General features: G+C 40.9%; 1 protein-coding gene across 2 annotated transcripts in view; it reads right to left on the reverse strand.

Moving 5' to 3' along the window:
- The window catches only part of USH1C (USH1 protein network component harmonin), a 605,394-nt gene that overhangs the window by 242,764 nt on the left and 345,630 nt on the right, over positions 1-17,000 (reverse strand). For both annotated transcript variants that reach the window (XM_069223746.1, XM_069223747.1), the window contains exons 12-13: positions 11,764-11,906; positions 4,056-4,121 (exon numbers count right to left, since the gene is read on the reverse strand). In XM_069223746.1, the coding sequence (XP_069079847.1) occupies positions 4,056-4,121; positions 11,764-11,906 (209 nt within the window). The remainder of the gene's footprint in view (positions 1-4,055; positions 4,122-11,763; positions 11,907-17,000) is intronic.

Consider the following 17,000-nt stretch of genomic DNA (forward strand, 5'->3'; position numbering starts at 1 on the left):
GCCCCATGTTTCTTTTCTATGTGAGATCTCTGTATTTTGTTTTTTACTATGACAAGCCGGCTATGAGAAGCGAGGCCATGTCTGACTTCATTCACAGTAGCCAATCGTTAGTATGATATTTTCTCAGTGTTTATTTATAGTAGTGTTTTGCCCTTTTGACTATTCAGTCTGTCATCTATCAGTTGGTTATTTATTAGGTTTAGCATTTGAAACCTCTTGTATATATTTTAGTATATGCTTCTTTGTGGACTCCCTGCTTTTTCATTGGTTTGTTTCAGTGTCCTTAAAAGATCCTTGCTTGCTAGTGGTCAATCCTTCCTCTTTGTCCCACCTTTCCCTCAGTTATACACTCCCCTGCAGCATGGCCCCAGTTCTTGTACCCTTCCACTTGTGCCACTGTAGCATGTGCTTAGGGACTACATTTTTATTAGACTAGGAGCATTTGACCAGAGTGCTGGATATTTTCAGTGGCTCTAGTCCATTTCTGTAAACAGGGCTGTAAATCATGTTCTTCTCTGGTTACATGGGCAAGATCGCCCATTCAAAGGCCAAGGTGAAATGTCAGAGGCTGTTTTATAAGGGTGCCTGTTTCCGCCCCCTGCAGCACAAAGACAATCGTGACCCCAACTATGTTTACATTGATCGTCTTACGCGTTGCTGATGCATAGAGTAAATTGCTACTGTTATAATATTTAATGTATATTCCCCCAATTTAAGATGGGCATCACACGTCATGCTTGTTTGTTTCTTTTGTCTCTCCCCTTTGTGCTGCAAAGGCAGAGTACTGGAAAGGCTGCCCAGACTGCCAGTGTAAATCTCCACCATTACAGTCATATTTCCCGACATGAGAACAGACAGGCAGCGTGTGTGCCTGTTACACGGACCTCAGTAAACACAGGAAACAAACACCTTATCTTTAGGCTCGTTTTTTTTTAAATTAAAGTGTGCAGGTGAGCAATATACATTATTGTATGGGAGCTTCGGGTTCAATATCACTTCTTTCGTGAGGTCCTTTGGAGCATCCATGCAGGCGAGCAGGACATTTCAAGGATGTGCAGCCAGTGCTACCTGCCACACACATATGGCCTTAATTTACAGCCAGTCAGAAGGGCAGCCCCAGCACGTGCTGTGGCGCAACACCAATGGCATTCACCATATTTAAGAATTTAAGCCAACTTATATCGTGGAACTGGTGTTATTATTTCTGGAAATACATATCAGTGAGGTATTTCAGTCCTCATAATGAGTGTTTATTGAAGCACTGTGATGCAGACCTGAGTTGTTTAAAGGCTGTGAGAATGAACAATCTGTTTTTAGGCATCCTACTAGTAGGCTTAGCTTTGGAAGTCTGACAAGATTAACTAAAATAAATACAGAAGTGTCAAGGCAAACCACTTATTGCAGCTTGCAAAATGAATTAGGCGCCTTTGGAGTCTATCACAGTCTCCTGGAATGAAAGACAGGGAGGCAAATTAAAGCCCAAGTGGCTAGAGGTAAATTCCTCTCCTTGGTTAATTTAATCTCCTATGCCTTCATATACACGGCCTGCTAGAGCAATGTGGTGTACATACATAGGCTACTAGAGTAATGTTATGTACATACTTTAGCATACTTGAGTAGTGTTGTGGCCAGGCATGTGTTGCTAGAGTAGTGTGGTGACCTCACATGAGCTGCTAGAGTAGTGTAGTGACATTACATGGGCTGCTAAAGTAGTGTTGTAACTTTACTTGTGCTGCAAGAGTGGTGTTGTCATGTTACATGGGCTGCTAGAATACTGATTTGTCCTGACAAGGCCTGCAATACCCTGCTGGGCACTGACAAGCACTACTAGAGTTTTGTTGCACCTTCATATGGGCTGCATTATTATTGTTGTGCCTTTGCTTGTGCTGCTCTAATACATATGTGCCTTCTCATTGGATGATTTTGGACAACTATTGTGCCTTCTTTCAAACAGACTGCTAGAGTATTACACAAGTAAATTTACACATTCACATGTGCTGCTCGAAGACTGCTGTGACTTCATAGTGCTACTAAAGTACTGTTTTGCCTTCACTGGGCAGTTGGACTACTGTGTGTTTGCATGCTCGCTCCTCGAATACTTTGTCTGCAACTTTACACTAGCATTTATAACACAGAGTGTAACGCACTACGCCCTCTGGGGGCTAAATATATGGTTGCACTGCATTACTTCTGTTTTCATGAGGTTATCCCTCTGGGGGTTAACTGCATGGTTACATAACCATGGGCCAGATGTAGGAACCAGTTTGCGCCTTGCAAATGGCAAAAATTGCCGTTTGCGAGTCGCAAACCGTTGTTTCCTATGCAGAAATGCATTTTGCGAGTCGGGACCGACTCGCAAAATGCATTTCCGACTCGCAAATAGGAAGGGGTGTTCGCTTCCTATTTGCGACTCGCAGTGGTATGAAATTCCGCGGTCGCAAATGGAGTCGCAGTTACCATCCACTTGAAGTGGATGGTAACCCACTCGCAAATTGGAAGGGGTCCCCATGGGACCCCTTCCCCTTTGTGAATGGACCCCAAAATATTTTTTCAGGGCAGGTAGTGGTCCCAGGGACCACTACCTGCCCTGAAAAAATACCGAAACAAAAGGTTTCAGATTTTTTTTTTAAGGGCAGCTCTTTTTCCTTTAAGGAAAACGGGCTACACTTGAAAAAAAAAACTGCTTTATTAACAAGCAGTCACGGACATGGAGGTCTGCTGACTACAGCAGGCCTCCATGTCAGTGAGTGCCCATAGTCGCTATGGGGCCGCAATTTGCGACCCACCTCATTAATATTAATGAGGTGGATCTTTGCGACCCCATAGCGACTCGCAGAAGGTGTCTGAGACACCTTTCTGCATTAGGTTTTGCGACTCGGAAATTGCGAGTCGCTCGGAGTCGCAATTTCCGAGTCGCAAATCCTATTGTTGCTACATCTGGCCCAATGTTTCTTCCAAATTCTATTTTTGTTGTGGTGCCCTCTAGGCACTGTTTTCAGCGCTTCAGTCTACTACCAAAAGTTTATGTCTGATGAAGGTTTAAATTGGGTTTGCATGATGATTGCATTTGTTTTATTAATCTCTCCTTATTGCAGTTATGACCATGATTCACGCCAACGTAACATCCTTATTACACTATCACTGTTTGAACCCTCTTACTATGTTTGGGTGACCCGTCTAGTTTATTTCTCTTATTACTCCTCCATGCCTGTCTTGTGTCTTTTTTTGGGAACTGTGTTAGCCAGACAGCAACTCTGATGGTGGGGTGATGAAAGTGGTATTCTATTGTAATTAGCAAGGAAGATTTAAATGAGGATGCTAAATGGCAACATTTTCATGTTTTGCTGCAGATAGAGGAAGAAAGTAAATAAATGGAAGTGCTTTAGTTATATGCAGGGCCACTGGAATCATGTGGCAGGAAGGAACCAAATTATGAGGCAGGGTTAAACCAATTTATGTGGCAAAAAGAGTCCAATTAGGCATTTACAACGCCAATGGCTTTAACTATCGCAAATGCAAGACCTATTGCATTGCAAATGCTTGTTTAACAGTGTACCCAAAACAAAATGGAGATTTCCGAGAGATGGGGTTCCTATTACTTTTTTAAAGCCTTCATGGACACAAAGTCTTCTATGATTTCCCGATTCAGAGTGATGCAGTGGAGGAGTGGTATTATTCCACCTGGTAAATAGCAACACCCTAGGATGGGCCTTAGGCTGGGTTCACTAAATATTTCAGATCTAACAAGTCCCCCAATTATTTTTGCAGATATTTTGCTGACGAAGTCTGTGAGGGGAAAACCACAGGGTGTGATCATTATCACACTACTCGGAAATGTGATAGCTAAATCACACTTTTCCCATCTATTTGGAAATCATCCACTAGGACCTTTTTTTTTCCAATTAATGATTTTGGTAATTTGCTAATTCTTCAGAAATTGAAAGATCTGTGGGTTTTTTCCATTGATGAAAATGCCTGCTAATTTGCCGAATGCGTTCACTCTATTCACAATTTAAAAGATAATATAAATATACAAGCATGATTTGTTCACTTACTTGTTTATTTCCATCTGATACCTGTCTTCTTCCTCTGACGCTTTTTGTGAAATTTCCATTTTTCTTCTGCAATGATTTAAATGTAGAGGCACGTGCAAGAAAGGTATCAGTCGAGACATGAAAGAAAAAAAAATGTTTTGAACTCACAAAGGTCATCTTTAAATCGTGCAAATAGTTATAATATTCAAGTACCTACACTCAAATGTAAAAAAGGTGCAAGCAAATGTGCAGCAAGATCGCTCCTTATATTCATAGCTGATGCGGGTGACAGGACTGGCGGTGAGAAAGCACAGTCACCGCACAGTGACAAGAGTAGCACTGTTCTGTCACTGCCTGCTCCCATGCACCAGAATGCTCTCCGGAAGCTGTGTCATCTGCTGATGTGACTGAAACCTGCATCTTCTCTTCTGGTTTAGGTACACACCATGCAGCTCGACATTGGCAGCTTTTAGGTGGTATCAGACCGAAGAGCAGCCAGTCAGCACAACAGGAATCGTAGCAGGAATGATCAATTTGACTACGATTCCCCAGTCTTTCTGTCTGCGCTTGGATCGTTAGGGAAAGCATTGTTTTACAATGTTTTTAAATAGTTTTAGAACTCTTATGAAGAAGGCAATACTAGGGTTTGAGTTACTTGAAAATCCAGTGGAATATATGACTGTGGATCCTCGAGTTTAAATCAATTTCTCAACTTTTCAGAATATTAAAATGGAAGCAAAGAAATGCTATAGTCGTATTAGCCATAGACTGGATTTGATCTGATGTTAGCAGTACTTGCGAAGAACAATCTACCACAAAAGGCAGTTTAAACTGCAATCTTGCCTATGTGATTGCTTAATTAATGTATTGCTTAATGAAGGGTGCCAGATTCAGGATTATTCATATGGGAAAAGTGTCTCACGGAATTAGTAGTCTAGTATCCTGCTAGGCCAAAACACATTTAGAATGAGGGAACGTGGACTTGACCCTTAGTAGCAATTGCACATAGCAGAAGGTGCCACCAAACAATATTAAACTCAAGAAACAAAGCAATAAAATTCCTAATGAAATTTAGTAAAAAGAAGAATATGGAAACGTTTAATAAGAAAATAAAGAAAATAGTTGAACAAAGGTAATGGGAGGTACTGATTTATATAGTTTTAAATAAAAAAGACACCTAGAAAAGAGAATGTTGTTTTTATGGACATCAAAATCCTCCATCAGCAAGGCGGCATACTCAGAAGCCTTCAATTTTGTTTCTAAAAGGGACAAAACATGGAAACTGAAGCCACAGAGGTCACTTTGTTGGTGGGGTAACATCATACCCTGGTGCAAAGTTTTACCTCTGTACTTGGTTACTTTTAAGGTCCTCCTTGACAAAGCAGCTGTTGCTAAAGCTTATGTGATCAAAACGAAAAGGGTTTTCAGAAGTACTATTGAGAGAAAGACTAAGGCTTTGCCCACATGTTGGTTCTTTCAGGGCATCAATGGTTAGGACAGACGTTGTGCACATGAAAAAAGAGTTTTTGGATTGCACTTCTTGCCTTGTGGAAAAGCTTATAGTCTGTACAGCAGCAGTGTTAGTTATCATGGCACCTCAATGATCAAGTCTATAGGCTTGATCTGTTTATTCAGAAAAGTTACAGTAAAGGAAATAGGCCTGACATACCGTGAAAAGCAAACATTGATTTAATAGGCATTTAATATTGGATTATTACTTCTCTCTATTTAAGTGTGCAGAGATCTTATGTTTTTACATGGACTCACAGGTTACCATAGTAGGTGTGGATTTTGGTTTTGGCTACCTTCTATTACCAGGATCCACAAACTGTGGAGATAGAAGAGTTGCACTGTGATCATGATAATCTTTATTAGGCTCTCTTAGGAGAAATAATTTTGTTTTGCCAATTGTAGGTTTGTATACACTTGTAATTTTATGACTATGCCTTATGGTTCCCTTGTGGGAATGCTTATGCTCAGTATAGTAAGCCTGAGTTGGTTATGGTGGCAGACAAGTGATAAAGTATAGTGCTGACTGGTTCACTGAAAAGAGTTATGTGCAACATAAGAGGTCTTATTCTTTTATTGTGAAACATTATAACAAGGGCAGTAGGCCTGGCATTTTTTACTGTGAAAAGCATTTGTGAACGTCAATAGGCCAATTAGCCTTTAGTGCTGGATTTTTACAACACTGTTATAAGCTGTTTGGTTACATGAAATCCTACAGCTCACTGCAGTAGGTAAGGGTTTTGGTGCTAGTAGGTAAGGGCTGTGGTGCTGGTTACCCTGCTGAAAAACCTTGGAGGTAGAAGATTTTCCCTTCGATAATCATTAGGAACCCCTTTGGCAAGAGGTTGTATAATATTTTGCCAACTGCAATTCTGTATATAAGTGTAATTACATAAGTGTATGAATGATGGGTGTCAGTATATTCCGACACGTCGTACTATGGTGGTGTTAAGCTACTGTTGAAGACTATCGGGGTCATTATGAGTTAGATGGACGGTTTTTACCGTCCGCTGAAATTCCGATGGGGAAGTTGCCGCCACACAGGCTACCTCCACGCTGGCCCCATTAATAGTTTCCCACTAGGTCAGAGGGCGGAAACCTGAGTTTCAGCCCTCTGGCCTAGCAGGAAACAAGCTGCAGCATTGTCTCTGGCTTGTAATCGAGCTAGCGGCAATGCTGTAGTGAGCAGGGTGCACCAGCACCCTTGCAAAGTTCACTGCTTTTGAACATTGCGATGGTGCTGGCCAGGGGGGCCCCCTGCATCCGTTCTCCCCCAGCATTTTCATGGCAGTCATACTGCCATGAAACCGCTGGCAGAGAAGGGGTCGTAATCCCCAGGGCAGCGCTGAGCTGGCAGATTAGGACTTCCACTATCTCCAGACAGCCGGGGTCAAATGACCGCCAGACTCGTAATAACCTCCTATATGCCCTATTGGTTCATTGTGAATAGTTATATCATACTTCATAGGTTTGACCTATTTATTATGAAAAGTTATGACAAAGCCGGTACACATGATTTACTTTTTGTGAAAAGTATATGTCAAAGGCAGTACATTTTTAAGTGTGGATTGGTACTATGTAATGCTAAAGCATGATTGTTAAATGGAATTTCATAGATTACCGTAGTAGGCATGGGTTTGGTGATCCACCCCAACAAATCGTGGGGATGGAAATTTAGCACTATATTTATCCTTATAAAATAACTCTTGGGAAGGATTTTATCTTGTTTGACAACTGCCATATTTTACATATTTGTAATTTTACTATGGGATACCTGATGGTTACCTTGACAGAAAGCTCATACTCAACAGAGTAGGTCCAAGGTGGTTATGGTGTCTAGCTATTGGTAAAGACTATAGACTGATTCCTTGGGAAAAACTATGTTAGAGGCTATAGGTGTTATCTGTTCATTTTTAAAAGTTCTGACAAAAGTAATAGGCCTGATTCATTTATTATGAAACACAACTGTAAAGCCAATATGCCTTTAACACTGGATGGTTATTGAACATATTAAAGCTTGCAAACATGTATTTTGCTATACGAAAGCTCCAGTGTTATCCTTATGGGCAAGGAGTTTGGTGTTTATTATCTCCTTCGAGAAACCCTAGGAGTAGAAGACCTGCCCTGTAATAATTCTTGCTAGAATCTCTTCGGACAGTCTAACACGCTGGTTTGTCTACCAGGATCCTGTAATAAAAAAAACATTAAGATACTTAAAACAGGCATAGAATAAATTTACATTCATACACATACATAGAGGGGCTCTCTCTTGCCACTAGTCTGTATGAGTGCCATTAACACTCAACTTTCATCCATGACAGCACAGAGCCTGGGATCAGCCCAGTTCACTGACTGGCTCCCTTGCCCTATCAGTGATGGCATTTGTCTGATCATATTTGAACGTCTGCTTGACAATTAGTGCACTTCAGTGCCAGGGCTGGTAGGCTCTCTTTAAATTTCTATTTTCTCCTTTTAGTGGGTACCCTTTCATGTCTCTCCCTCTCTTTTTATTTTCATTTACAGAGCATACATTAGCTGCCCATACAGTACTATTAAGCCTCTTGCTTGCTGCTTATTTCTTCTGCAAAACACCACATGCCATGCGGTCTCCGCATATAAACTAGGCACCCATCATGAGTCGGCATTGTCAATAGTGTATTATTATTTGACCATTTCAAGATGACCAGTGCATTGGTTCTACATTTGACAGCAATGTTGGTACTTTAAAACAATGATGCACTAACTACAATACCATTGGAAGTTGGCAGTCAGGAACTACATTATTTATCTATATTAGTTATTGCAAGCATATGCCCACCTCGTTTAGATGCAGCATGTTTTGTTTTTACTTTTAGTTCTTCAATTTATCTTGTCTATATTATTGAGTTTGTGTGTGTTTTATTGTGTTTGTGTAAGTGGTTGAATGCAAGAATGAATAAGTGGGTTGATAAATAGATGTATGAGTCAAAGGAGAGCGACAGAGTGAATTTATGATGACCTACTGAATGTCTAAACCCAACAATGACAGAAGAGGTAGTTTCATATATATACCAGACATCCTGGCACTGCCAGTGCTAGGATATAGAAATCCTCCACTAGGGCAGGACTGAATACTGTAGCAAGGCAGGGCACCACAAGGGCAGATACCTTTGCCACAAAGTTGTGCTGAAGCATTTTTCCACATGGGAGAAAAGTTGCAAGTGGAACAAACCAGGAAATCCTGCTGGCAATGCCCAGCATTTCTCAGTTTCTTAGTTGGCACTGGGACCTTGTCATAGGATTTCAGAAATCAAAGATGCTAAGTCAAAACCTTTCGCACATGTTGGATCACTTCTCGAGATTCACCCTGAAGCCCCCAAACAACTATGTGAGGCTTCTAGGGTCCAGGTCTAAGTCGAGGAATGGGAGATAAGATGAACCACTCACCCCAGTCAGGGCTTCAGTAAGGTCCAGGCAAGTCTAATCCCAGCTGCTCAGGTAATTTATCAAACAAAAACAATTCTGATTCAGCCTTTTCTATCTCAAAGATTAATAGGAGCCTGCTGGTCTGATCCTTGTGGGCAATTCTAAAGCACAAGAAGCCATTCCAAGTATCTGCCCTCTCCAAGCGCACAGCAAGAATATGTTCTCAGCATCTTTTCATGGTCTCTACCTAGTTCAATTGTATTCTGAGATGCTAGTGTTTGGAAAACTAACTTATCAGGACTACTAGGCAGTCACTGGTGACAACCTTTTGTCCAATCCTTGGAAAAATTCCATGCACAAACCAGACCAATGTTTCAATACTTCCAGTTGCTTCCTGACAAATGCTGCCAGGAGGCCTTGCTATAAGGGTCTTTCAAAATGGACTCCAGAATCAATGTGCAAAGCTTTTCATCTTCATTCAGGGGATTTCTATTTAAATAAGGAAAAGCCCCTTGCAAACGAGCCCCAGTTGGCTATGAAGCCTGCTCCTCTCAGTGTAAAAAGAAGATGGTTGACTGGGGTCAAAGCAGTTTCAAATGTATCATACACACTATGGTACCATATACTGTAAACATTTGTATTTGGACGGTACCTCTCTGTTCTTTATGAAAGCAGCCTACTGCACTTTATTCCGGTTGGAAATAACCCTTTCTGCAGGGTCATTCCCAGACATTTTGCCTTTTTCCTACTCTTTTTGATTAATTAGTTTTTGTTGGCTTCAGGACTCTGGGCACTATACCACAACTAACCAGTACTAAAGTGCATGTGCATGTGCTCTAGGTGCCCAGGGCTTGTAAATTAAATGAGGTAGTGGGCCTGTGACACTGATTGTGCCACCCACTACAGTAGCACTTTAAACATCTCTCAGGCCTGTCACTTCAGATACCTGGGTGTAGTTTAAAACTGCAATTTCGACCTGGCAAGTGCAACTACTTGCCAGGCCCAAGCCTACCTTTTTATTATAAGTATGTCACACCTGAGGTAGGCCCTAGGTGTCCCTAAGGGCAGGGTGCAGTGTATTTAAAATGTTGGACATGTACTTTTAAGTTTAACATTTCCAGATAGTGAAAAACTCTTACATTTGTTTTTTTCACTGTTGCAAGGCCCTCTCTACCATGGGATAGCATTGGGGTTGCTGTAAAACATCTTTTAAGTGTAACTTCCAAATAGCATAAGGTAGAAATATGGAGCTTGATGTCCCTGAACTTGTAAGTCTGAAAATACCACTTTTGCTATTTTTTACTTTAAACATTGTGTACCTCTACTGCCTCTTAATACACGCTGGGTTGGTGACAGCTGGGCTTTGTGCATTTACTTTAGAGACACACACATCATGGGAGATTAGGTATGACTTGCTGAGCCTTAATGGGACATTAACTTACTTGATCGGTGGGGGGAGATTAGCACTGCCTCACTTACACCTGAATAGAATTGTCCTGTCCACCCACAATAGGGCTTAACAACTCTGTACTGTCACTCCAGCCAGCTCGGAGGTCAGGCTAGGGAGGCAGGGCATCTGCACCTTTCAAAGGCTTGCGTCTGGAAGCTTATCACACCTTCCAGAACCAGGGCACCAAAGTATAAATACTGGCCCCCAAACCCCACCAAATCAGAACTCTAGTGCAACCAAGGACACTCTACCAGGAAGAAGGACTGCTGTGCTGCCAGGAGGGATTGCTACTCTGCAACTGCATTGTTGTGTTGTCCTACTGCTTGCTGTTTGCTGTGCTGTATGAGGGACAGCCACTTTGCTACTTGCTTTGCTGTGTTGGCCTGCTTCCTGCTGTTTCTTGCCTGCAATGACAAGAACTGGGCCTTTCACTTCAACTGAATACTTTAGAATTACATGAATTTTTATAAAATAAAGAAAATAGTTATAGGAAAATATGAAACATGGCACAATTTAAAATGGAATAGCAGCCCTTGGTTCTCTCTCTCCCTCTCTTTCTCTCTCCCTCTCTTTCCATCCCTCTTTCTCTCTCTCCCTGTCTCTCTCTGACCACATTCCTTACTACATTTGTCACACAAAGAAAAACCTTATGTCAGAATGGAGGCCTACATGTGCTTGCAGAAGAATAGTTCAGGGATGACAAAAAATGAAGAGAGATAGTGGGCGGAAAGGCGTTGTTTCACAGATGAGAGGACAGGTGGTAGCCTACTGTCAAAGTCTTAAGAATTGTTAATCGAAAATATGTTCATGGGCTTTGCCAATTTCTATGAAATAAAGCAATGTAAATAACACATCAAGGTAGGCTCGTGAGAAATGTTTGGCATAAGTTACGTTCATGAAAGGATTAATTAACTTCCTTTTAACGTGTACTCAAGGAAAAGTTGACATTCCACTGAGAGCAATTCAAATATATTACAGTGTGTTTACAGTAAGGACAACTTTTAATACAACATATGAGGTGTCTTGACTGGTATGACAAATCTTCCCTCCAGCCCCCAACAACACTATCTCCATCTGTTTTGCTGAATAACCACAATGAACATTAACAATTCGACATGTGACTTTCAGCTAAATGCCCAAAGAATCTGAATCAAGGGGTTGGGTGACAAATGGAACAAGTACCTTCCTTTTTCCCAAAACAATTCATATTTTTAAGAATTATCATCAAACAAAAAGGCAAAAAAGTTGAGAAACTGAGATACACTAGCAAAGAAAACGTAATTTGAAACACCAAAATATGTAGTATCCTATCTACTTCTGTGAAATGTAATCTTGTTTTTTAAGTGAGACATGCTGAAGACTTACATCCTTTCTTTCTCCTGCTGCTCCTTAAGGATTTTATTCGTTTCCAGTGCAACCCTCTTTTGATGCATTAATTCTTGACGGTCTAGTTCGTGTTTGCGTCTCTCAGTCAGTATTTCATTGTCTGTCATAAACAACTCTCTTCCCTAGCATCAGAAATGAGCACTTTGAGTAAGAAGTATATGAAAAACATCATACAATACTATACTTTTTTGTCAATTGCCATCAGTGATAACATTATATTTATTAGAGTAAGATTCACAAGACTAAAACAGAAAACAACCATCATCTAGTACATATCTTCATTAATTTCAGTGACAAAGTATGTTTATCGCCTCATCAATTCATCCTCTTGTCTAACCCAAGTGATAAGCACAAAATAAGATATATAAATGTTCTTGAAGTTATATCTGATAAAATATGAAATTCATTAAATGTGCTTTTTAATGTAACTGACTGTATGCATTCAAAAGATTTTTTATGTCAAGTGAAAACCTGTTTACCTAATAAAAACTGTCAGCAGTTAGCATGTCTGAGATTACATTTTCACCCTTTAGATCGGGAATATAAATTTGGCAGACGAGGTGGTTCACCGGTCTATCAAAAAGCTCCAAATAGTGTCTTTCTAAAAGCTGTCCTAAGATATCACAAAAGTCCAAATGTTTTACTATGCAATCATGAGTTGATTGTACATTTAAAATATATTCTCATAATTCCTAAGACAACTTTTTTACACCACGTACACAGACATACATGCTGCATATTATTTATTATGAATGCCACTATTCAACTCGCTCTCCTAGGCCCTTTGCAAAGGTCCATCTTCAAAGCATAGGTTTTTCGATGAAAAACAAACCCGCTTCCCCCTGTAGCTCGTCAAGTGGAGACACAGTTTGCTCTAAAGGTTGAAGCTTTGTTAGTGGTGGACCAGTAGGTCAGACAAAGAGGGGAGACCCCTACCAAGCACCTCTCTGCGAGACATTCCAAAGTACCCAACATGTGTTAAACACAGTACACTCCTACCTGCTCGAACTTGGGTTGCATATGACAAGCTTCATGACTGACAGTATGGTTGATGTTAGTCAACCTGCAACCTAATCATAGTAAAGTGCAAGGAAAGGCTTGATGGCCACCACTGCATTAGTAAAACAAGAGATCATTTTGTCATGGTAGCCCTCATGTTTTCCATTTGCCACCTGTATTAAAATACTTGAGGAATTTTATGAGCATCTTTAAAACATTCGTCTAGACTGTGTTATAGTTTTTTTGGGCTGAGGGCCACTGAACTGATACGGACAAGGCTGGATCCTGCTCTGTACATTTTTCTGGTGGGTGTTGGTGCTTGCTGGGTGTGCTAACATATCCCACTTCTTTAAAATCTGTAAATAAACACATGCTTCAAATTATATTTGATGGTCCATGGGCCTGCCAGGGATAAGACACTGAGGCCCTTATTACTAGTCTGGTGGTCCTGGGACCGCCAGGCTCGCGGTGGCAGTCGGACTGCTGCCAAAGCATTGGTCCGGTCTCCACATTATGAACTGGCGGAGCCACCACGGTTTTCCGGCACTGCCAGGTTGCCGCCGGTCAACAAATGCAAAGGCTGGCAGAGACAGGGTGCCAGGGGCCCCATGAGTGCCCCTGCACTGCCCATGCATTTGGCATGGGCAGTGCAGGGGCCCCCATGGGCAGCCCCGTTGCACTTTTCACTGTCTCAATTACAGGCAGTGAAAGACGCAACATTGACGCCGGCTCGATTATGAGCCAGCGTCAATGCTGTGGCCTGTTTCCAGCTGGACCAGTAGGAAACTCGTAATAGGGCCAGCGGGCGGAAAACTGGAGTGGCAGTTTTCCAGCCCAAAGAATTCAGTGGGTGGCTCATAATGAAGGCCTGAGACTTGTCTGATGTTTTGGTCCTGGTAGTTCTGAGGGAAGGCAATGCAGTCTGATAGCCACCTTGTTCATTCATGAAATGTAACATGAGATGGATCAGGTGTCTGCTGTGAAAATTCCAGAAGAATTCCAAAGAAAACTGGTTCATGAAAGAGCAGCACAACAGACCCAGACAGCAATGAAGAACAGAATCAGACTGGAGCTGGAACTCACATGAAACTGAAGACGAAAGTTCAATTGCATTGCAAAGCAAGGCTTGAATTTCCTTACAGCCTGATATACCCATACGGAATAGGAGGGAATACTGCCTATTTTATGCTTTTATTTGATCTATTAATGTACTTCAGACATTTGTAACAAAGCTAATGCCTGTAGATGTCCTGGAGCTAAGTCTAAGCCAAAATTAAGATTCAGAGCCAAATGATGCACTGAAGAGATTTCAAGTTTTCCCTGAACAACATGGAACTAGTGATGGTGCTAAGCCTGTTGTGGAGGTAATTACGGAGGCAGATCAACTTTAGGAAGAAAGAACAACCACCTTCCAGTTCAGGGAAGACTCAAAAGTAGGCATGAGCTAAACAAAGAGTATGAGGAAATATACCTGCTGAATAATTGAATTAAGTAAGGAATTTTGTGAACATCTTTAAAACATATGCACAGACTTTTTATCATAATCCTTTTCTGCAGTGGAAACCAGTGGAGTTTCTTGACTGGTAACTGAGCTTTTGCAAAAACGTGTAAGCAACAGTGGAGCTGTGGCATTTTGTGCCGACTGCATTGAGTGAAGTGCAGAAGCAGCAATATCTAAATAGATGCGTTAGTTGAGTCCAAGCAAGAATCAACAAAGGCTTAGATAACAGTTAAGGGCAAATGATAAGGAAGAAAAGAAAGGACATTCTTTACTACTAAAAAACAAAAGAAACAGAGCATACTTTGGACACTAAATATTTAAATGAGTATAGGGGATTAAAGTAGACACATTTTTCAAGTTCATAAAAATGTCAGACATTGACCAAACATTTTAGGCCACCAGTACAACCACCAGATCAAAGGGGATGCCACGTGTAACACCTCTTTTTTATCTGTGTTCAGCTTTAGACAATTGTGATTCATCCATGTTGCAACTACAGCAAAACAGTGGCAAATGTTTTTTTGGACTGCTTCAGAGCTGTTTGTTAATCTCAGGATAAGCTGAGTGTCTTCAGCGTAGCACATACCGAATAGACCAAAAAGACAAAACAAACCTTTCGAGAGGAGCCTAGAAGTAGATTAAATAAAGTAAGTTTATGAAGGAGCCCCACAACACTCCACATTCAAGTTGTACTTGTCTGTGATCTGAATGGATGTAATACAGTGTAACACTTGTCCCCTAAGCCCTATCCCCTGCACCCTCTCAACCAGTGCTCCATGGAACACAGTGTTAAAGGTCATGAAGAGGTTGTGGAGAATAAGGGTAGCAAAACTGCCCTAGCCTAAAATGATGCAGAGCTTTTTCTGGCAGCAACCAAGGCCACTTCAATGCCATGAAAAGGGCAAAGACTAACTTGGGCAAACTCAATTAAACAGTTAATGGAGATAAATGAAGGTATTGTGGCATTAGCACCCTCCTTTGTGATTTTTAAAATAAAAGTAGCAGAGCGATGGAAGGGCAGTAACATAAGACTTCATGGACACAAGGTTGTTTTTTTTAAATAATGGATTTGCACAAGCTCTTTTCCATTCTGAGGGAATCACCGCTGAATGATAGGGAGATTTGCTCAAAGAGAAAATTGCTAGAGCTACGTAGAAGGCCATTAGATGAAAGATTTTGACAGGATAGAAGTCATCAAAAGAACAAAATCTGACTACTTTGATCAATTCAGTAGTATGAACATGAGATAGAGGTGTGATCTTACAGAACAATTTTAGAGGGCTGGACAATGTATTTGTATTATCTGATAACCGAGTAACCAAACTAAAAGAGTCAGAAATATGAAGTGTCATAGATCATCAGTATTTAGTTCTTATAATAGGGTAACATATTCACAGGGTTCAGCCGAAGGAGAGATGGATATAACAGCACACATAGGATGAACAAATTCACATACAATCCTAAACATTTCCTGAAAATTATTACTGGCCTCTGGGTGAGAGATGACTAATACTGTAACCTGGCATCTCTTATCTGCCCTCTATAGTTCCTGAGTGCAGTGTTATACTGACTTTTGGCAATTTAGAAGAATGGTCAAAAGACCAGGCATTAAGCCTGTTTGATTTTCACAAGAGCAAGAGTGATCCAGAGATCAGAGAAGTCTGAAAAGGGCATTTATTAATGTCATTTTTAGTCTGAGGACCATCAGTCAAATCACATGGATGTGAGGCAACTTCGATAGAAAGCTTGGACTTGTTAACTTGGGAGTAATTGTGCTTATCAGTAGTTGTAGTAGAAAATGACTTGTCAGACTTATTATGTAAAAAAAAAAAATCATTGTGTGATCTAATCAGGGGACTGGAAAATAGGTAACATTCTTAACAAAATCCCAGGAAGCAAATAGTAAGTTGAGCCAATGGCAAGCCCCATGTGTAGGATTTGATTTCAGCTGACTGAGGCCAAAGGAAAAAGCAGGCTTCTAAAAGCCTATTGGGGGTTGGGAGATCAAACATCATCTCCCACTATATGGAAGTCTCCTAAAGCTGTGAATTTGGAAACACTCAGTACACAGGGGAAAATAAGACTAGCAGACTCTTTAATACTCTTTGAAACCTGAAATATCTGTTGGAGTAGAAGATACTCCCAGTTTGGCCCTTTCGATCTACATAGGTGAATTTGTACCTGCAAAGGACTGCTACAGAGATCTCAGGAAAATAATTTTATTTGGCCGAAGTTTACAATAAAAAGAAAGTATCTTCATGCTAGATTGGAAACTTCCATTAGAGAAACAGCAGAAACACCACACGTGTCACCTTGAATTGGGAAGGACTGGTTAATTTGAGATTCTGGCCTAAAAAAACACTTGAGGGGAGCAATGTTTTTAGCAAACTCTGACCACCATGCTTTATGTCCTAAGAAGCAACACTCCTGAAAAACAATGACCTCCAGGAATGCAACATGGTGCAGGACCGCCTTCTGTGCAACGCTGTAAGCCATTGCTGCCAGGAATCATAAACCACACACCAGAAAACGAAAGAACCCTCCACAAGCACCTGAGGTGGCAGTAGATATAACTTTCACCTCTGCCATGCACAGTCATTTCTTCAATAATTTGACTTCTAATGTTTCCTTGATATTTTTATTGACATTATAAAAGTTTTCATGAGTGATGTAATATCTGGGGTAATTAGCAGTGCATTGTGAGGGCGCAAGTTAT

Source organism: Pleurodeles waltl, chromosome 3_1, assembly GCF_031143425.1.
Source record: "Pleurodeles waltl isolate 20211129_DDA chromosome 3_1, aPleWal1.hap1.20221129, whole genome shotgun sequence".
In the NCBI taxonomy this organism is placed as follows: Eukaryota; Metazoa; Chordata; class Amphibia; order Caudata; family Salamandridae; genus Pleurodeles; species Pleurodeles waltl.